Below are 22,667 nucleotides of genomic sequence, written 5' to 3'. Positions count from 1 at the left end.
CACTCATCAATTTTGACTAATAAATATACGAATACTTTTCATAAAGTAATTAAAACTTCAGTATGAAGTGACGACTTATTTCAAAGAGGCTATTGTACAATACTACTAGTAAATGTTAGATCCGGTAGAGATTGTATTTTTATTTTACTACCATAACTGTAGGTATATTTAATATGAACATTTTATAATTGTTATATTCCTTTAGCTCCTTAAATTCGTTAAAATTTTAATAACGGAGCTTGTAATTATACTGAAGGGTCAGATTCCAATATAATTATAGGAAAAATCAAAGCATTTCGCTAATTCTTCCCCTCTCGTGTGTTTAATTTAATTTAATTTTTTTTTGGATTGAAAGAACGTAAAAACGTGTAACAACAACAAATTCAATTATTTATTAATAGGTAACGTTTCAATTTTCAGGCCTGATGATGGCCTACAGTGCGGGTCGAAACGTTGACTATTAATAAGTCGTTAAAACTATTTTTTTTTTTTTTTACTACACCCTGGACCATCTCCTAATTCACTTACAGTCGAACGTTTAAATACATACTCATTAAAAATAGTTCCTTCAAAATCTTCAGGTTCTCTAATGTTATAAATGCGCCAGGGGTCTCATTTCCCTTTCAATAACCCCTGCCTACTCTCACTTTCCAGCCCATGGAAGCAGATAAAGGATGTGATAATCTAGAAGCCTTATCATCATTGGCTAAAGCGAAATCACCTGACCTAGTAAATTGTGAGGGAGGGGGGAGTTAGGAGAGGAGAGGCTGACCATTTCAGGGTGAAAACTAAGATAATTATAGTCCGAGGGAGCAGTGTATCCGTCTTTCACTCGCACTTTCTAGTCTATTATAGCTAATAAGGATTGATTTTTATTTTTTGTTTCGTATATTTCATTATTTTTTTTTTTAATACAGACATGACTCGTTTCACATGTTATACTTTTATGGAGAAATCAGTAAATAGTTATTACATTAAAAAAAAAAGTCATAGATCCAAAGACGTAGTTGAAACCATATATATATGTAAATATATTCCTATATATATAATTAAATAAAATGTATATTGTAATGTTACTGATAAATAATTATTAGTTATAATCGAATCCATCCATCGAAATTTAATCAGTAATATTTATATAAATGCAATAAAAAAAAATCTTATATTGAAATTTTAGATCTATGATATTTTATTGGATAGAGAAAAAAAAACATAGTTTTTATTAAGCCGATAGGTAAATGTGTTTATTATTAGTCCACTTTTTTAATAGTTATTTGTTTAAACATTTTTTATTTGGAATTTAACGTTCTGACGTTCATCAACTTAAGGAAGAAAAGACGGGTTATACAACAGCTTGCCAACTTATTTTAGCCGAAGTGGGAAAGTCGAGATTTATTCCGAGGATTCACTACAAAGTAAAAGCAAAGAGGCGCAGGTCAGATTCGAGAATGCTCGATCATCCAAAGCTTCATTTAAAGCGTGTTTCGTAGGCCACTAAAGCCTAGAGCTAAAAATATATTTTATATTTGCTATCCAAAAGTAAGTTAAAATGAAAAGATGCTGTTTACCTAATTTTATGTTTGCAGCATAGTAAACTTTTACACTGAGAAAATATATATCATATAAAAGTCTACTTTTTTGGCTGGTATAAAATATGGTTTTATTTTTTATTTGACTTCTTGCCAGTGATTTTATAATAAAAAATATAAAATGGAACCAAATTTTTTTAATATATTTTAAATTATCACAATTGTGACCAAATAAAAATAAATACTATTTTTATTTCTTAATTTATTACATAGAGCAGTGGTTGATTTTGACATTTTACTGTCATTTGTTTTCCATTATTATGATTGTTATCTCGTTTTTGTTTTAGGCCTTGAATTTAGGCCGAAACTTCGGTATGAATAAAATAGGTTTCACTTGCTTGTGATCATTGTTACACCGCACCTCCTACATCTTCTCACTTTTATATACTTTTTTTCTATCTACTTGTAAGTTATATTTTTTGAAAACTTTTCAAGCGGCTCCATCTTTTTCTTGGATAATTTGTTGAAAGTATGGATTATCATATGCATGAATTTGAGAATAAAATTATATATCGATAATTAATAAGTCAGTCATAAATGAATGTTAATATAATACAAAAACAATAAGTATTGTACCACATTGAGGCTGAACAAACGTTTACAAAGATGTTCAAATTCAACTATCAACTGACTAACTTCTCTTACAGGTAGTTTTGGGATAGGCAACTAGAGCGATGGACTCGAGTTGTACTTGCCAACTCGAAAAACTTTTTCCGAAACAATAGAAAAAGTCTCGATATCCTCGTACGAGTTTCTTCTAACTAACAAGTTCCAAGTTTCATATCCTCTGGAGAACAAGGAAACTTGAACTCGCAGATATCTGTTAACCTCTTCATCTACCGTTGTTCGATATCACTAGAAGTTACAAGACCATGTCAGCAATACGCAATTCATTTAAGTTTATTATACTGATTTATGAAAATTTATCCTTTGCATATCTTTGAATCTTAGATTTGAAAAGGAAACTGAGGTGTACAATATCGATTCTAATATTTGTATCGATACTAAAGATTCAATACTATTAAATACAATTATTTGAAATCGAATCTGAATCTGACTGATTAAATTATAAAATTTATTATTAGGATTGCCAGTGAATTACCACACATTATAACCTCATATTACCAACAATAAATATAATATATAAAAATTAATATTTGTTTTTTCGTATTTTATGTGCTGTCATATCGTTCATATGATTGCGATGGGATTTTCGCAAAATGTAGAGAATTTTCTCGGGAAGGTTATAGACTATTCCAATTTTTTAGGTAAACAAAAAGTTATTCACAAAATTAAGCATTTGGCGCGCAACTCAAAAAGTATAATAAAAAAAAAGTTATTTATTGTTATTAACAACTGTATAAAAATATATAAAAGTAAATTTGTTGTTAGTGATAAAATGACATGATACAAACATGTGGAGAATCTCCCCATTGATAGAACTCAAATAACATTTCTTGAGGAGGATATCTCGAGGCCATCTTCTTTTCAGAAGCATGGGAGGATTATAAGGTAATGAAGGAGAAGCCAGGATAGAAACAAGTGGGTTTGGGTGATTAGGAAGTTTATCATGGAAGGATTGGTACCTGGATTGGTAATTTAAATATCATTTTAGAAAGAAATTAAAAACTAATGTTTTTGAACTTAATTTATTTGGAGGGTTTTTGATTTCTTCCGTTGTCCTATTACTTATCTAATCGCTCTTAAATCCTTTACTTTTCATTCAATTCATACACTAATACAACTGTTAGAAAGCTTAATGTTTGCTCTTTTTACCTATTTTACCCCACATTTATATTTAATACCGCTATAACATACTGGTTTTAAATTAAGAAAATCTTTAGTAACGTTTTATATAATATCTGCGGTTCTAATCTGTTTAATTAGATTCGGTTTGCGCCCTTTGGTGCAGTTTATAGAGCCCTAAACCATCTACCAAAATTCGAGTAGATTTGTTGAATTGTATTGAAGTTATTTCTATTTTTTAATCATATATTTTTATTAAATAATTATTTAATTATTAAATATAGTTATTTACGGCTATGAACTAAATATGTATAATATACAATTGATTAATTTAATATTCCAATGTTCAAATAATTAAATATATTAATTTATATCAAACTTTGAATTGTATTCAATCAATCTATCTACATTCCAAAACCTAGCTAGAGCGAAACATTGCCGGGTCTCCTAGTACCTAATATAATCTGGAGTAACATACAACGTTTCAGAAAAAAATCTCAGGTGTGAGTTTTTGAGATATTATAAATTTTGAAAACTAGTAAAGTGAATTTCTTTGCTTCGATGTTGTCATCCCTCCTACCATAATCAGTAAAATATTTTTGTGATTTAAAAACAATGATGAAATTTGCGTATTTTAGAAAAATTTATATGGAAAAATTATTTATTTAGTCGATATTACTAATAAACAAAAATTCATGAAAACCTGAGACATGCAGGTGATTTCGTATGGAATGACTCGAATACCTCATCTCACATTTTAAACATTGATAAAATTATGATAATTAATTTGATACATTTTTGGTGGATTACGTCACATTGCTAGGGGAGGTTGCGGCGAGGCTCGGTATTTTGATTGGACGGATTGAGAGTAGCACCTTTAATCAAAATACCTCCAGGGGGTCTCTCGTTACATCAGACCCAAGTTCAAAGGACTTTAAACGGCTTAGACAATTACTTTTTGGGGCTTCGTACTCGTCCGCAAAGGGAGACCTTATTAGTACAGTAAATACAGAGGAGCTAGGAGGATTTGTAAAATTTAATTAGTTAAAACAAAATAATAATAAGAAAATCAATATTCATCAAATTTCGTTAACAATTGAAATATCCTACTGAATATAATTAGGAACTAAAACGTAATTAAACTGGCTTCAGAAACAGCAAATCCCTTAAATTTGCATATCTACATAACCTAACATGCCGGGTGTAAGATAACATGGGAACTCGTCCGCCTACTACCCTAGTACCGTTAAATTCAATAAACATACGCCTACGGAAACAACATTTGTCTGTTTATACAGTCGCAAATAATTTTCTTGTATAATACTCTTGAATATTGTCAAAATAGTTAGTTACGCTTAAAACAACCATAGAATGTATAATAACATAACTATAATACTTTAAGCAGAGATGATGAGGTAACTTTTCTCTATCGAAATTTCACATTTTTGAAACCGTATATAATTTAAGAAAAAAAGTATTATTATTTTATTTGGTTTTCATACAAGACAGGAAACTGCTCGTCGATTCCGACAATTACAACATCTACTAGAAAACGTGCTATGCTTCCAATCAATTACAAAAGACTGATCTACATGACTATTTTGAGGCCTATCTAGAGTTGCCTTTGGGGTTCCACTAAACCATCGAATTCCTCCCGAATACAATATTTCTAGTCCAAAACCATTAATGTTCCCTACTTTGTCACAAATCAAGTTATCATCAGGACCTTAAAGTTCCTTTACCAATCCCTCCATAATAAACTTCCCAACCATCCCAACCCACTTGTTTCTAACCTGGCTTCTCCTTCATTACTTAATAATCCTCCTAGACGTCTGAAAAGAAGACGACCTCGAGATCTTCTCCTTTAGAAATGTTATTGGAGTTCTATCAATGAGTAGATTCTCTACATGTTTGTATCATGTCATTATATCACTTAGAGCAAATTTACTTGTTGTATATATTTTTATATAGTTGTAAATAAGAATAAATAAATTATAAACAAAAACATTTTTTTTTGGACATATGTATTAAAAAAAAATTATAAGAGTTAAATTAACTGTTAATTTAAAGTTAAGAACATTTTTTTTACTTATATGCGTATCTTTTTTTATATACACGAACGGCCTTTTCAAGACCGAGTGGTTAAAAAAACGATTTTTTTATATGTGAAAACGTGAAATACTGATGTAATTAAAACAATATAGAAAAAATGTATTAAAATAAAAATTGTTATTTTGTTAATATTTACTTAATGAGAATAGCAATTAATTTACAGTACTTTTTCGACATTTATTGATGGTTTTGTCAATTTAAATATATGAGCTAAAAAATTTATGTAACGTAATAGCATCCTCACATATAGTGTTTGTAAATATTTATCAATAATCCAATTTTTTTTTCAAAATTAAGATCCTCAATGCTAGGTTAATTCAAAAAACAGCTTTTAATCAGAGATATAAATAGCTTTGTACCACCATCTGTTCAATTTCGTCCGAGCATACGAGGACGGATCAAAACAGGAAAAAAAAAATCGTGAAAGTTTTCGCGTCCGCCATCTGTCGGACTGAGTTATTATTCATAAGATAAACCTATAATAAGACTAGGGAACGGCGGGGGAGAAAGTCTGCCCTAGAAGGAGCTGGTTTGGAAAGTAGCCATTCCTCAGGAGTGACAGGACTGGACTGGTGGTCGATCTCAAGAGAATGGACGCTATCGCGTGATGCACGGATCGTCGATGAATCGACATAGTCGGATAACGGTTAATCGAGTCTTGTCGACTGTTTGTTCTTCGGCGAGGGCAACGGGACGTCCTTCTGAAACATGAGAAGAAGCCTATCAGCAGTGGCTACTGTAGGGGTTTCTGTAAGCGTATACTACGAGCCCGAAGAAGCAGGATCGATACGAAGAATTCTTCATTATTATTTTTGTTCCGAAAACTAGTCTAAACTATGATAATGCATGAAAAGATATACTTGAAAAAAGTAACAGGAACAACAATACTTTTAAAAAATACAATTGATATAATGTACAATTACAATTTACATTAACTAAAAGTATATTATTAAAAATTCAAAATACTGTTAAGAGCAAATTTCTTTTGTCAATTTATGTTTCATAAACTATATTAATAATTGTAGAAGAACTTTCATTGCATATTGCTAACCAAAGAAAAAGAGAACCACTATTACGTACAGAAGTGGCTGGTTTTGAAATTGCTTTGTCATATTTTTTAAATTTCACTATTTTACATGATCATGTTTATTTTTCATACATATTATTTACAATTCTAATATTTTGTAATATTACCAAAATGCATATTATGGTTTTTTAATTCAGCAAGAATTATATTAAAAATGGGTTTAAATTGAAGCACATGAAAGGAATTTTAAAAATAAGTGGGCCATTGTGGATGTATGATTTCTTGTGTTGAAGAAGGTGCACGTGACAGCACATAAGAGTTGAAAACCTTTTATGTCGGAGCACATACTGGCATAGCATTAGCCTAAATCAGGACAAATATAGAAGCGGCTTAGAGCTCTTAGTGATAACACTCAACAATGTAGTTACTTTAGCATTAGGTACAGTTGCTTTATATAGTATAACATATAGACCATTTCTACCTTCCGTGGCAATTTTCTTTTCATCTCGAATCTCTTTGTGTTTCCCGCCTTCACACACTTTTCGAGTGGTTTTTATACTTTCCTGTTAATTCTTATAATGAATCTTTACATACTCAATCGATGAACTATTCAGTTCTATACAAAAAAAGAACATATTTACAGAAATACCTTCAGTTGTCAGAGGTTAAAATAACTTTTCGCAAGTGTAGTTACTCCTCTAAATCTAGACGACTTTGAGAATCGAAAAATAGCCTAAACACCCGTGACAGCTGTTTTGAATTGATAACCAACAGCTGTTTATTTATTAATTTTGTCTTTTGGTCTAATTTTAACACTCGAGCCGGAAATAGTTCGTTAAGTGGCTTACCGATTCGCGTAAGAGGAATTCGAGAAAAGCGTGTAAGAGGAGTAATGTCTTTTCAGAAAAATGTTAATAATAGTTATATATATATTTTTTTATTTTTCTATTTATAATTATCATAATCTAGTAATAGTACTTCCTTACAAAGTACTGTACCCCTAGCCAGATTTCATTTAATTATCATAATAATCATTATTGAGCTTTGAGTAAAGAATAATTTAAAACATTAAAGTATAATATAGGAGTTTGAATGAACCAAACCAATTGTTTAAATAAAATAAATTGTATCTCAAACACTCTTTATTAATATTTCAAATCATCAACGTTTCTGCCAACCAGGCCATCTTCAAGGATTACTTTTTTCCAGACTATTCTGTCCAGGACTTATGACAAATAGTTATTACATATATTTTTAGTCAAAATAACGTATTTTGTCACTTTTTCATATAATTTAAAAACTTTTAATTATAAATTATCTTGAACTATTATTATTATGCGTTAGTTTATTAGTTATTTATATGTTTTAAAATTAAATAAAAAAGTGAATAAAATAGTATTAAAAACAAAAATAGAATACCTACGCAGAATAGCCTGCAAAATTTTATTGGTTGGATGTGAGGTGTGACTTTATATGAAGTGGCCAGGATGGCTCAAAATGTTAAAAATATTGATAAAGAGAGTTTGAGACTTCTATGGATACAATTTATTTTATTTAAACAATAAAAACAGTCTGCAAGAAGTACTAAAATCATATATAAAATAAACTAAGTTAACACCTAGGAAGAGAATTTCAAAAATAAAAGGTACGGTTTATGAAATTCGTTCTCTTCATTGGTTTTCGTTAATTTTTGCAGGTTCTACTTTTCTCATTTGGTTATCTTTCACGACTGTAGCAGAACAAAATATTTGGTTTTAGGAACCGGTTATAACTATACAATCACGCTTACCTCTCAATGTTCGAAGAAATCTCAGAAATATAGAGTTTTCCATTTTTTTTTTTTATTGAATCATCTACAAAATGTTGAGTTCTTGAATTGCTAGCAAAAATATATTCTGTTAAATAAAACATAATTCGTTGATCCACTTCGTATTTATACTTTGTATACAACTAGGAAATTATAAACACTTCTTTTTTGGACCAAATAATTAAACGTGGTTGTTTCAGAAATGGAAATTTCAGGAATAGCGAAAAAATGTTGTGAATCTGGAATTTAATTATGAAAAATTTAAAAAAATACATGGATTTGGATCGAAAAATGTATCTAAAACATTCGCTTTTTTGCTATAATCGTGTTTTAAAATTTGGTAAACCTTCTGAATGAATGCCAATGGCTAGGAAGCAACAAATAATAAATCCTCAACATTTTTTTAATTGTTTTTTATTTGAATAACTAAACATTTTAATGTTTGACAGAGAACTAAAATTTGATTGGAATTCATGTTTTTTGGTTTTGTTTTTTTGAGATTTTTTCATAGTAACTGTAAACGTATACACATTTCCTGGGCGAATGGCCCATGCCAGCATATTAATTTGAAAAACATTATTGCCACTCAGTGATAGAAATTGCAAAATAACATTTCTTAAATAGATTTACAAATAATGAACTGTACATAAATAGTTGATATATAACGGTATTTTGCAATATCTATAATATACACACATTCATAATTTACGTTTATTATTATTCTGTAATAAAGATGAAATAAAATGAAAAAAATATAATTTTTATCAAATATAAAATTATTTTAAGATATACAATTTCACCTGATGTTCTCATTAAATTAAAGCTAACAAAATAAAATTTATTGTACAGGATAAAATCTAATTAAATCTATAATAAGATTTGAGCCTGAGATTGCGCCTCGCGTGAACTGTTCACATTATCTTAATGAAGGGATAGCTTTTTTTTTTATGAGCTCGTTACCCTCAAGCGGTTCTTAGTGTGAACCCCGCCCACACCTTTGCCGATTGTAGGCGATATGGTATTAAATGGTTCTGTTTTATTAACAAATTTACATATTTTATGGTTTTAACAATTTATAATAAACTCCCATCTAGGTTTAGTAGATGTATTAAATCGAAGGTTTATTCATTTAAATTTTTTTTTATAAAGATATTTAATTTTTTTTTTATTTTACAAATAACTCATGTGCTATGATTAAAATCTTTTGGCATATCATTTCAAGAATTTACTTGATATTTTACCACCAGAAGGATTTAGATCCATTTATATTATTGCAGGTAGATAAATATATTATAAATTAATGGGTAATATAATAATTGCCCAATCCAATAATTTATTAACTTATTATATTAAAACATAAGCAAGCAATAAGAAATTTTATTTTTATGTAGTCTATTTCTGAACAATTCCATGTTTTACACCAAAATAGCTGTTTTGTTTTTAATAAAGAGGGATGAACTATTTTAAAAAATATACTTATTCTCAGTAATAGAGAAAACTCCAAAAGAGGTGCTAGGATTTATAATAATATAAAGACCTTTAGGCCTTAGACTTTTGTCAACAATAATTAATTAATTCGTCAAATAACATTATAAGAAGAACTAAATAAATGTTCATTTAGAGAATAAATATAAATATATGTAAGGGATGGTTGGGCGAAAATAAATTGGTAAAATACATAAATAAAAATCGCACAGTAGTGAAGGCCAAAATGCTATTTTTTTTTTTTTTTTTATAAAAAGAACCATATTCGAATGGAATTTTCTTGATAGATCAAAGTTATTGCCGGAGCTAAATAATTTACAGGTGTCATTTCCTTTCCTTCCCAAGGATATCGATCTTGTCCAGGAATACAAATGAATATTTAATTATTTAGATGGGCTCAGACCCAGAGGAGGTATATAAATAATAAAGGAGCCGGTGTAAGAGAGACCTCCGACCACAAGCACTGAAAGGAGACACCGGCTATCCGCTTTCCTTTGTCCACTAACCTTTAATACAATATTAGCTCCCTGCCTCGAGTGGGTTTGTCCGCTCTCAATAAGGTCTAATAAGAAGACTGATACAAAATTTATGCACCAATTTAAAATTCACTAAGTATAAATATAATTTTCTAAAGTAAATGAGAATTCCATATTTCTCAATTCAACATAGTTCCATATCAAAATCACAGGGATTAGTGTTAGTAGCTACTTGTAGATAAGATGGGTTATGTTATGAAGAGATTAATTTATGTTAATATTAACAAAAAAACAACAGATTTATTACTTTAGATTACGCTCCTGAAATGCCATAAAGATAACTGAGTTAATAATCAGGCTTTGTATATGACGTATCTGATTAATGTTTTATTAATTTATATATATGTATTTATTAGATAGTTTTTTTATTTTAATTTAAATATATATGTAACCATAAATAATAGATATCAACGTTTAACAAAAAATAAATCAATAAATAAAAACTACTACTACTTGGAGGTAGGAGTAATGGGGAAAGCTAGCAAAAAAGTGAAGCCACCAACTGGCCTTATGTGCCTTCCAGGGGCGTGGCAGAGGAGTAGGGGAAGAGTACGAGCCAATCACTGGCTGTCTTCTCTTTCTCTAGTTTAGATTAAAATGGCTGGATTTCCTATTAATCCCAACGTAAATCTTTCGTGAGTGAGGCTTTTTTTGCTTCACTTTTACTTTGAAGGACAGTAGAGTTGTAACATTCCCACCTCATCGCCCTTGCTTCTACTACATTTGTCATTTTATATGAATGTATTTTACTCCTAAATTGCACAATATAGTAAAAATGAAATACTTGCCACGACACTCAGGTATACGCTTGCGGCACCCAGTTTAGGAACCACTCACTAATCTTAGCCATTATACTTGAGCTCAATAAATATTTATTAATATGCGTTATGTAACTCGGTGTTAAATTATTTTGTCAACCTGATTGAATTCACTATATATTGGGGTATTCATGATCTTTAGTTTAACATGTTAAATGGAGAAATATTTCCTTCTTTTACCATGTTAAAACGATGTAACACATAAAACGGTCTGTTAAATGGAGAATGACGTCACGCAACAGACTTCATTTACAGATTTCACTCAATTTAGGCATATTGTGATAAATTACTTTAACATAAAGTTAGAAGTAAACAAAAACGTGAAGTTGTAGAAGGAAAGGTTATAAAACAAGTTGCTCTGAAAATCCGCTAGGAGCTGTTATGCATTTAACATTTAACATGACTTTAAATAGGGCTGTACACAATCCTATACTTACAACATTTATTATGGTAAAAGATTTTACATCTAACACATCATGAATACCTTCCCCTTTTGTTTTACTTTGTTAGCGGCCAGCTTTAGAGAGAAGCATTTTTTTTTTTTTTTTTTTTTATCACTGATTTTTGTGCGGTTATTGTCTTTTCTTTTTTATCGATTGGTCATTTCGTTTCTTTGCATACATTTCAAATATTATACAATCATGAGATGCATTTGGTCACCTACTTATAATGTAGGTGAAACAAGCATGTATAATCTTAATCTATCGCGGGTGAAACCGAGAGGCTCAGTTAGTACGATATAAAGTGGAGACTAAGTCGTAACACAGATCTCAAAACCGTCCAAATAAACACAGCTTCACCGACCTACACAGCCAATCAAAACATTTCCCGGAACTGTACCGTAACTTTTAAGACCTCGGTGGAAACACAAAATTAATTCTTGCGGCTTTGTAGGTTATCAGAGAGAGAGAGAGAGAGAGAGAGAGAGAGAGAGAGAGTCCCGGAGCAATTGCATTTAAAATGTAAACTGGACTACTACATGGGCCGAGGGGGCAATTTAAACTCGGACAGGAATTTGAGGAGGGGCGGGGGGCGAGGGGATTTCATTACAGACATTGAGGGGGAGACCTTTCGTTGGGGGGCTACAAGAGGCACTAATATCGGAAAGTGCTTCTCCGAAAAGGATCCGAGTCGAGCTTTCTACTCTCATTTACAAAATGATTTTTCCTTGGCACTACTCTCAAATTGGAACAACTGGAGGCCATCAGGAAAAGAAGTTCTATTTTCACTATACCAAAAAAAAAAAAGAAAAAAGAAATTTACAATCCTTAGTGTTTACGGAAAACAGTGTGGATTCTATACTCCTTATGCTATCTTTGTTTTGTTTTTAGTTTCAGTAATTACTTGTTACATTAGTAGTAATTTTCATTGTGTGCTAAGTTTACGAACTGAAGATTTTCAAACGTCTTTTATGAAACCGAAGATTTTTAAATACTAATACTCACGGATATGGTTTTGATCAGTGATGGTATTCCAACTGTCTACACGATCACGCGCTTCTCCCAGTATCATAAAGGAAAATATTTATTTTAGATGAGAGTAAATTAAGGAATACGGAACGGATGCTACATGGGTTGTATGTCCCGTGACCCCTCTGAACTCGGTCCAGAGAGGAAGCAATAATTATTTGTGCTTCAGCTTGGCATTCGGAAGGAAAGATTGTTTAACAGCAGCCAAGTTAGCGAAAATAGGTTGATTTTAACTAAGACGTTTCTTACATTGAGGATCGATGCAGCACTAGAGTGGGAATGTCAAGATTCATATATCTGGGCGAACGAAAGATAATTATTGACCAACCTAGATGGGAATCGAATTAAAAACCTTTTGAACCCAGCATTCTGGAACCTTCACTCCAAAGTGTTCTGCACTGAGGTCATCAAGCTACTTTTTAATTCATCAATAAACTAATGTCAAACTTCAATCCAGATTTGGACCAAATGGGATGAGGCTTCTTTCGAAATATGTGCTGAATAAAATACGTTAACGCATGCGCAACAAGTTTAATTAAATTGAACTATTGTTTTTTTTATTTTTTATTTTATGTATGGTTATTAAACTTTCCAACTTTAGGTTCATAAATAATATGAACAGAGTAATTAAAATAAATGAGTGTAAGTTTTGGCATTCATAATCGGACAAAATGAATATTTACAGTGTTGAAGTAATTGTTAGTTACATTCAAACAGGAATCGCATACCATAACTTAATTTAAAGTGCCATCTCTTTTATTGCCAAAAAATTCCTTTTGATTCTTTCAACAATTTATAGCCTTAAACTTGGGCCGGTAAAAAAAAAATATTTATCACGTTTTATTTTATTTATACACTCATTAAGTGTATTACATCTATATTCATGTATTATATTGTTTTTAAATTTATTTTTAAAAGTAATTTTGTAACTTCCCTTCGTTTCATATCTTGCTTATACAGAGCCCTGATGTAGGACCTGCAATGAGGACCGAAACGTTAACTATAGAAAATAGTTCTTTCCAATTTTGATTGCCTTTTCTGAACCACAACCCGGATATTGTCGTATCCTTGATGATTTAGACTGTAATTACGAGCGAGGGTGGGATGTTAAACCTCAAAAAGCTAACTGTCCAACACTAACGGGGTATCGATTTTTCACGCCAGTCGAGCGGAACTGGCAATGGCCACGTGGGAATCGATTGTTGGGGTGACGGTAAGCGGCGAATGCCGAACAGCACGTCCTCGAACCATCGAAACCAAAGTCAGTAGTCAATCGTTAGTTAGCCATGTCGAAGGCTCTTTCTTAATCTAAACTTGGTAGATGTGATCATTATCTTTAACATCTTAGATATAATATAAGCTGAATAGTATATGTCATTTAATTTGTTAGAGCATTATTTGAAATTATAGTCTTGCGAGAGCTACAAAAGTAGTAAAATCCAAAAAAAATTGATGAAATAATAATAAGATGTAAAGATAGTAAGCATTGTTTTCTTCAAGCAAGTCGTGGTAACACAATAAATGACATATACACACTCCGAAACATGGGCTTCCCCAGAGGGGGTAGTATTTTCTTAAAGCAAAATTGTAACAATTAAGAACCCACTGCTATAATTATACATAATTTTCTTAAAATTTTGGTTTCATTCATCTTATCCATGCTGAGAGTCACTATGACTTGCACCCCTAGTTTTGATCCTGGGTAGGATCCCTTCCTCCGAAATCATTTTGTGCTCTCCATCTTTGAAGATAGGAATTTTATTCCCCTAGTTTCACAGGATTTATGCTTCCTGCATACGATAAACTTGTAATAAAACGATCATACACCACACAAACTAATTACAGGGTCTGGATGAAGAAGCTTGATATACGAAGGGTAATTTACAACTTTCATATTCAATTAAATTGAGGAACGTTAATACTTCACCAAAAATTTATTAAACACTTCAGAAAGATTAGGCTTCACAAGTCATCCTCAGATGCAAAATCTATGAGGATCTAAAATTAATCTACAACAATTTACGGCACAAAAATAAAAATAAATACATTTTTAAAAAGTTTTTAATGATATTAAGACTATTTTAAAATTGCACATAATTTCATTTTTATTCACGAACCTATCTCTCAACTACCAACAGTCATCCATTCATTAAATAAATGTAGTACCATCCTGTATCGGAATGGTGTCAAGTTTTCAATTATAAATGAATAAATTGAACTTATCACAATCTTCATACAGGTAAAACAATTTAATTAATAATTAATTTTTTAAAAATAATTCTTACAAAATTAAAAAAAAAAATAATGTGGCAACCATGGGTCTTGCCGACAGAAGTGAAACTTCTGGAAATGGAATAAAGAGTTAAATTTTATTATTAATGATCATGCGTCCCCTCTTACAGCGTAAGGTAGGAAATAGTAAGTTCCACAACAATGATATTATTCAGAATAGGTTAAGGAGTTCACTCAATTAAACACTGCAATGCTTAAACTACAAGTCACGGTTAGGATTGTTAGGATACTGCTGTTAGCTCCTACTCTCCTATTAATATAAAACTTTTCCAGCTAAAATTGGCTATCATTACTCTCTCCTCCCCTTTACCACGCCACATTCGCATCATCTCTTCTCTCGTCACGAAATAGATTTACTGGTATAATTTTTTTTTTTAAATTAATTACCTAAGCCTGAATTTTGGTTAGATGGTATAATAAATTAATCTTTTCACGGAACAATCCATTGAGAATATAAGATAAACAAAATTAATTATTTATGATTAACTTTGACATCAATCTAAGGAATTCAAGATTTTATTATATAAAATAATTTTTAATATTTGTTTGTTAATGTGGAAAATAATACTTATTTAATGAAAACATGATAAGTCATGCTCTAAATATAATATCACAAACAATGTCAAGCAATACCTTTATTTTATTTTTGTGTTAAATAGTAGACTAATTGAAAATCTTTATGGATTTGTTAACTTCAAGATGGGTTGTTAGACCATAAATCGTTAATAAATTTGTGGTAAAGTATTAACAGCCCATACTACCTTAACATATATATGTCTTCATCTCAGATTGAATAATAAATAAAAAGAATTAATTAATTGTTTAAAGGATATTTTTATTTAAGTATTTAACTATAGTGAAGAACACTAGAGGGCTTTGACGTCATGATCGCTTGACATCGATTCGAACCAATAGGAGGCGAGATTCGAGGGAGCTTGGACGATGAGAGGGTGGTGTTTTTTGAAAACAAATATTTGCTGGATAGTGTTTGTGCTATGGCCATCTGCCCACTTCCGGCATTGGTTAAAGACTTCCTCTAGTCGTTTGTCCTGTCTGTTTTCGGGTTCAGGTCCATCAGGTTCCCGGTGGCAGCAAAACACACAGGGAACAGTTTACAGCAAACAGTGGGGAGTGGATTAGGACATCACAGCCGTTTGCCGAAAACAAGCTTTTCATCCTGATATTTTGAAACCTAAAGGGCAATAGTACCTGCTATGACTGTCTAAAAAAAATGATCTTTATAATAAAGTAATAATTTACTCTCTCATCTTCATGTACTGTACTCCCATTTTAGCATGTCGCTTACAAATGTACATTTACATGTCTATTAATATTTAATAATATATTTCTGAACTGTAACAATACATGTAATATAAATTAATATTATTTTCAATGTTTCAGTTGTTGACGATTGACCAGGTGTGGGAACCAGCAGTCGACCTCCATGCGGCCTACGAAGCAATGAAAGAGGAGGAAGATCGAAGAAAGGCCGAAAAAGAAGACAGTTAATAAGCAAACGTTATCCATCTTACAAAAAATTAAATAAAAGAAAAAAATAACACAAAATCGTATAAATTCCCTTATTTTTTAATTTATTTTCTATAGAATATATACATGAAATATTTCGACAAGGAGACAACCAGGAACCACCTGTAATTTTTAATTAAAAGTAAGCACCATAACTTCCAGTACCAGGTTTAAGACCGGACAGGTTTGTACCAGAAAATGAGTTGAGAGCAATCACTTTCTTCTGTAGCTTTTGTCATGTAATTACATCCAATAAAAAAAAAAAGATAATTTTTAATTTATCCGAGTTAGCACATTTTATTATATAGTTCAATGAAACAACTTTTAATGAACTCGGAAAATTGATTATCTTTTGTAAAAATTTGTCCGATTTAAAAATATAAACCTTAAATTTTTCATTCAATGCTCAATATCATTAAAACAATGTAAAAACAAAGTCGCATCTTTTCTAAAGTAGATTAGATCGACTACATTTAACCTGAAGTAGAACTGAAAATTTTCTTGAATTATTGAATTTACGTTCAATAATTCCAGAAAAATACTTACAAAAAACATTTTTATTTCTAAATAACGGAAATTAATATTTTGAATTTTTTTTATTCACAAATGTAGAAACTACTACCCCTCCAAAGATATTATAAGCTTCTTGTTTCTGTTGCATTTGACAAGCTTCAATTTGAGTACCCATTCACACCTACATATAATAGTTCTTGAAATAACATTTCCTGAAACATATATGTATAATCCATGAACTTCTGTGGTTCAGTTCCGGTAAGTAGGAAATGGGGATCTTAAGACATGTTGCAATATCAGCAAGTTGAGGTTATGAGTGTATATAACCTCCTCAAGGGACGTACCCCACTCATTGTCTCGCCGTTCTATAACCCCAAGCTTTTCCACTTTTCCCTTTTATTAACTGCTCAGTTTTCCGGAGAACAGCCCAATTCAGGATTCCTTTCCGGAACGATATAGCCGTGGCATGACGATGTCGCAATCCTTGCAGTTCTCAACAGCGGCTATAGAGACATGTCATATCATTCTTTCCGGCTCTCAGTTGCAACAGCATGTTTTTTCCTGTTATATATACACCTCTCTTATTAAGTTAGGTGACGTAATTTTAGTAAGTCCCTCTTTTAAACAGAAAAACCGAAACAAATTTTTGCATTTTCAGAAACTTTTTTTTCCTCTTAGAATCGACAACAGAGTGAAACCGCTATTTTAAAGAACTTAATTACCCACAAACGAATAATAGCTATATTTCAAAGTTCTATCAAATATTGATTTAAAACTTTTCGATTAACTTTAGTGATATATTTTTTATTCAATATAAGTCAGATATACTTTTATAGATACATCATATGTTTGTGTAATTAAATGATTAAGTATTTTATAATAATATTAGGATGAAAATTGAATTTAATAAAGATATATATAGTATACAGTACCGTTGCAACATACATTTATCATTTACCGTCTTCTTTGTCAATATTTACGTTCTGTTTCACTATCCCTCTTCATTTTATTTATTTTCTGTTCGAGGTCCGTTACCTTTGACTCTGTGGAACACACAAGCGTGTGGCTGCCGACGTTTGTATTTTCTTCCGTTTGCTTAAGATTTGTGGGTATTTTGTATTTGCGACGAATGAAAAATATGTAAATCGTGGCTTACGTTACCCATTTCAGGATTCGGAGCTTCGCTTAAACCACTTTTTGGACGATTGCTGGATTTATGAAACAGCTGAATTCTCAACCCCTTTTAATAGTCTTTCATTCGTTGCAAAAATCTGTTATTTTAATGATTAAAAATCATCTTAAAACGAGAAAAATTTGATTTCATGAGAAAGATGCCAAGTGCCCAAAGTGGATTCATAGTTTCATTTTGAACCTTACTTGTAAAAATCAAGTTCCATCAAAACTGAATGAAATACTTAGGATAAAACATCAAATGAAAGACAGATTTTGAATAAATAAGATAATAAAATTCCAAGCCATGTGCACTTCTCATACCATTACCATGGCTCTATATTTTATAAAATGATGTTTAAAATTACTTGAACGATTATAAAGGTTAGTTTAGGTCATGCTTCTTTTGGATATGGAGCAAGGAGTATAATGGTGTCAGCTGCCAGGAAATGAAGCCAAAAAGTGCCTTATGATGAACTCCGGGGGTGTGGCAGGGGAGTAGGATCTAATTACTGGATCCTTTCTGTTTCAGTCTAGATTCAGATGGCGGACATTCCTATTAAGTTCAACGTAAACCTGAGTTTCAGAGGCGTAATCAACTTCTCTCTTTTTGGCTTTACTTTCCCATTTAAGGAGAGCAGGGTATGCCACCCCATTTCACTCAATACCTTTTGAATACCTTCTTTGTTGAACCCTCTTTTTACTGTGACTAGCTTCTAATATTTTAGATAATATAAAGAAATGACCGATGCCCTAGTAGGGTTGTTCTAGGGCATCGGTCATTTCCCAATCTTACTAGGCGGTAAAACGATTGAAGTTCCGATATTAAAATTATTTCCCAGCTGTAAATTTTGGATTTATATGATGTTTTATTTAATTGACCATATTATAAAAATTAATTACTTATTTTTTCCTTTGTTAATGCTTTTATCACACCCTAACGTTTAGATATATCTTTATGATATGGGTATTCATGATGTGTTAAATAAAAAAAAAATTATCATACTAAATATTTCAAGTATAGCCTTGTGAGCAGCCTAATTTAATGTCTATGTAACATGTTAAAAGAGCTCCTAGCGAATTTTCGGGACAAGTTGTTTTATAAACCTAATAATCAATACGATATACTTAATAAAAAATCTTCAACTTAGAGTTTCCAATAGCTGGTTTTTACCAGGAGGGGTTTTAACTATAGGAGGGGGGAGACTAGTCCAGCAAGTGAGCCAAATGATCCTTTTTGCCAACCCCTGGCGGTTACCTGAGTAGGAGTCCCAACTCAGAGGCATACTATACTCTCTTTCAAAGAGAATCTGAAGCCAAAACGGGGAGAAGTTGACCACGCCCTCGGTGCTCAGGTTCGCGTTGAGGTTAAAATGGCATGTCAGAAGGCAGTCAATGATTAGCTTTGGCTCAACTTTTCCGATCAGCTTACTCCTCCACAACACTCCTTAATATCGAACAATAAACTTGAGCTTTCTTTATCATTAAGTCTGTAGTGAATACGTCGGTATATGCTGGAACATGAATACGATTTGAAGATAGTGTCCACTTTGTTTAAAGGAAATAATTCCAATGTTCAATCTCGTTGAAGACATGGAGACTTATGTAACACACTTTAGGTAGGTAGTTCGCGATATAATTTCAGCACTAGCCTCGCCTCGTAAAATACACTTGTAGGTCCTCCGTAATCTGATTATAGGGCTTGGGTATTACGAACGGTCGAGTTCTCGCCGATGTTAACGATATCGGCCCTTCTTCGCCGAACTGTATCGTTTAAGAAGATTACGCTCTTACATAACCTCTCCTATCGTCTTTCTTACCTCAGAGACCAATAAAAATCTCTCTTACGTAACCTGTATCGAGTAGCGTTCTAGTTACGGCGAATTATGATTACTTAGAAACAGTATTTTACTTGATAGATATTGAGTTGTTACATCTTTGTTTTCATTCGTAATGGAATAAATAAGATTCTCTGGAAAGGAGTCCATATTGTTTTTAAAAAAATCTGAATATGGCATCATCATTGGATCAGTTTTTTAAAAATAAATTGATATTGTAATTAATATTTTAATTTTGCAGAACAATATGTCAAGAATGGTAATTATGTCTAGGATAGATAGAATTTTTATATTTTGACATACTTTTTTCTAGAAGTTCTGTATATAAGTTTATGTTTCCAAAGAATATTTCGTGAAACCTTAAACCAATTTTATTTTTTAAATATTTCATCGTTTTCACATACATTTTTTATATATTAAGTACAGATACAGTACAGTTAGTCTATATTTTCCTACTTTCTTACTTTTTTATAATACAAAACCAATTTTTTTGCATTATTCTATATGCAAAAAAAAGACAAATTACAAGATAAATTATTCTCAATAATATAATATAATATTATGAAAGTTTATGAACTGATTTCTAGATATTTTATTGCTTTCAATTACCGTATTCACTTAACAATCGTCTTTGTGACATATTAGTGGCCGATTTGTTTAATAAAACAAGCTAAATAATTTAAAATATATTGATAAGAAAGATAAGATCGGCGAATTAAGGTAATTATTAAAATTCTATATTTATTGTTTGGTTTTTTTAACTTGCTTTTAACAAATTAAGTTGTATAAGAAGTTAGTATAATTTCAGGCATTTTTTAAGCTCTACTTGTCCGTTTTTGAATTTTTTTAAATATATACATGTTACTATGTTTTTAGTAAATATTTGTGTAAAAGTATACACATGTTTAGGGTTTTTATCACATCCCCACGCAACGATAAGGGTTCTATTTCTTTTGAATTAAATATTTATTTGACTTGGGAAACGAATTTTGAGGATCCCAAAAAAAAAATTAACAGGTACCAGTATTAATATGAGGTTTATAATTGACACATAAAAATAGAATTGCAATGTTTCATATCAATGTATTTCAATTTATCACCATTGTTTAAAAAACAGTAAACGAACTTATTTATTTAGAGGCAGGCAGAGTAATATAAGTCCAAAATAGTTGAAATATGATAAGTGATAACGACTTAGAACATGGTTCTAACATTTGTTTTTAAGAGCAGATTAAAGGAACTATCAAGACTCTATGAGAAATCACAGTCAGAATTTCAAGATTTTCAGACGTGTAGAACACAAAATATTTCGTCTATTTTCTAATACCTGTGAGGAAAAGATGATTGAGAGAGCGGTCAGAGAATACCACGAATAACTAAAATCTTATTTATTAGTGCTAAAGTTTCGGCCAGAATTTCAGGCCTTCATTATAACTAAGAAAAAAAACAAGATACCAACAATAACGATTAAATGGAATTACAGAAAAATAAGAAACATATCTGTAAGTTCACTTAATCATTATAGTTATCTTGTTTTTGTTCTGAAGCCTAAAATTCTAACCGAAATGTTGACACTAAAACAGTATTTACTTATTTGTATTCTTCGCTGACCACCCCACACCCTAAACATCTCATATAAATAATCCACTGTCATAAATCAACTCATCACTATTCTCAAATACCACTTTAACCGCCTTCCTTAGATCGATTTGGAATTTTCTTTAAACCTTACAACTTTCTGTTCAACAGTTCAAGAACCAGGTTAAGGCTCTAAGTAAGAAATATTAGATTAAACCAACTAATCGAAAACCTTCATGGAAGCAAGGCCCGATAATCGATAGTCATGATTATTATTTTACTAGATATAGAACATTTTCAATTACTGAAAACAATTTTCATCATAATTTCTCATCGACAAGACAGACAGGAATGTTCATATGGTAGTTTATTGAGAAGCAATATCCCTATATATTTCATTGAGGTTTAGAAGTAAGAGTTACGAAATCAAAGCCTAGAGCATTATAATACCCGTACAACAGACAGTATCACAATGATAGATATTCATACTTAAAGTCAACATAACCATCAATAAATGCTTGAACATAACACAGTATAAAAGATAAGTTTTGTTTTGCATAAATGTATATACAAATTTCTTCAGAAAGATAGAGTTGTAAAGAAAAACAAACAGCTGGTACGTTTTCACGGATGAAGCAGTATAAATAAGCAGCTTTCTAAGGGAGGATTATATTTTAAGCCCCTTCATAATACTCTAAAACATTTTACTGAGGGGGCACAATGGGGCTGACCATTGGTTAACTCAAGCGCCTCCCCCCCCAACCATGGTCTCTTTGGGCTTTCAGTCCACATCGCATATATCCCCTCAGTTCTCATTATAATTCTATAGAATTAAGGTCTGCTAAGCTTGAAAGCGGCATAACACAAGAGAATTATTTTTATAAAAAAATAAATCAAAAGCATATTTACGATTATTATGTAATTGAAGATTAACTGTTAAATGAGCTCTACTTAAAAAAAAAAATTAACCACTAAGGAAAAGTATCATAGATACATCAATGACTCTAGGGATGACCAGGCTGCAGTTTTTATTTTATTATTTTTTTACCCTCTTCTGGTAAGTTCTGACATATGGGGATGTTATCTACAGGGTAACACCCTATTCTACCCATAGAGGGGGTCAAGTTTTCAATTCCTGCGACCGCCACAGAAATTAAAGT

At 31.2% G+C, this 22,667-nt stretch overlaps 2 protein-coding genes across 8 annotated transcripts in view; one reads left to right on the top strand and one right to left on the bottom strand.

The window, feature by feature from the left end:
* Positions 1-16,446, top strand: part of LOC106687298 (normal mucosa of esophagus-specific gene 1 protein) — a 109,012-nt gene extending 92,566 nt beyond the window's left edge. The window contains exon 5 of the mRNA XM_014431096.3: positions 16,283-16,446. Coding sequence (XP_014286582.1) covers positions 16,283-16,390 — 108 coding nt within the window. The 3' untranslated portion in view covers positions 16,391-16,446. The remainder of the gene's footprint in view (positions 1-16,282) is intronic.
* Positions 1-22,667, bottom strand: part of msi (musashi) — a 562,348-nt gene that overhangs the window by 33,457 nt on the left and 506,224 nt on the right. The gene's annotated exons all lie outside the window — the stretch shown is intronic.

The sequence above is a fragment of the Halyomorpha halys genome, unplaced genomic scaffold (assembly GCF_000696795.3).
Source record: "Halyomorpha halys isolate HHAL.00 unplaced genomic scaffold, Hhal_1.1 Scaffold945.1, whole genome shotgun sequence".
Classification (NCBI taxonomy): domain Eukaryota; kingdom Metazoa; phylum Arthropoda; class Insecta; order Hemiptera; family Pentatomidae; genus Halyomorpha; species Halyomorpha halys.
Note: the sequence above shows the minus strand (reverse complement) of the source record. Positions and strands in the feature narration are given on the sequence as shown.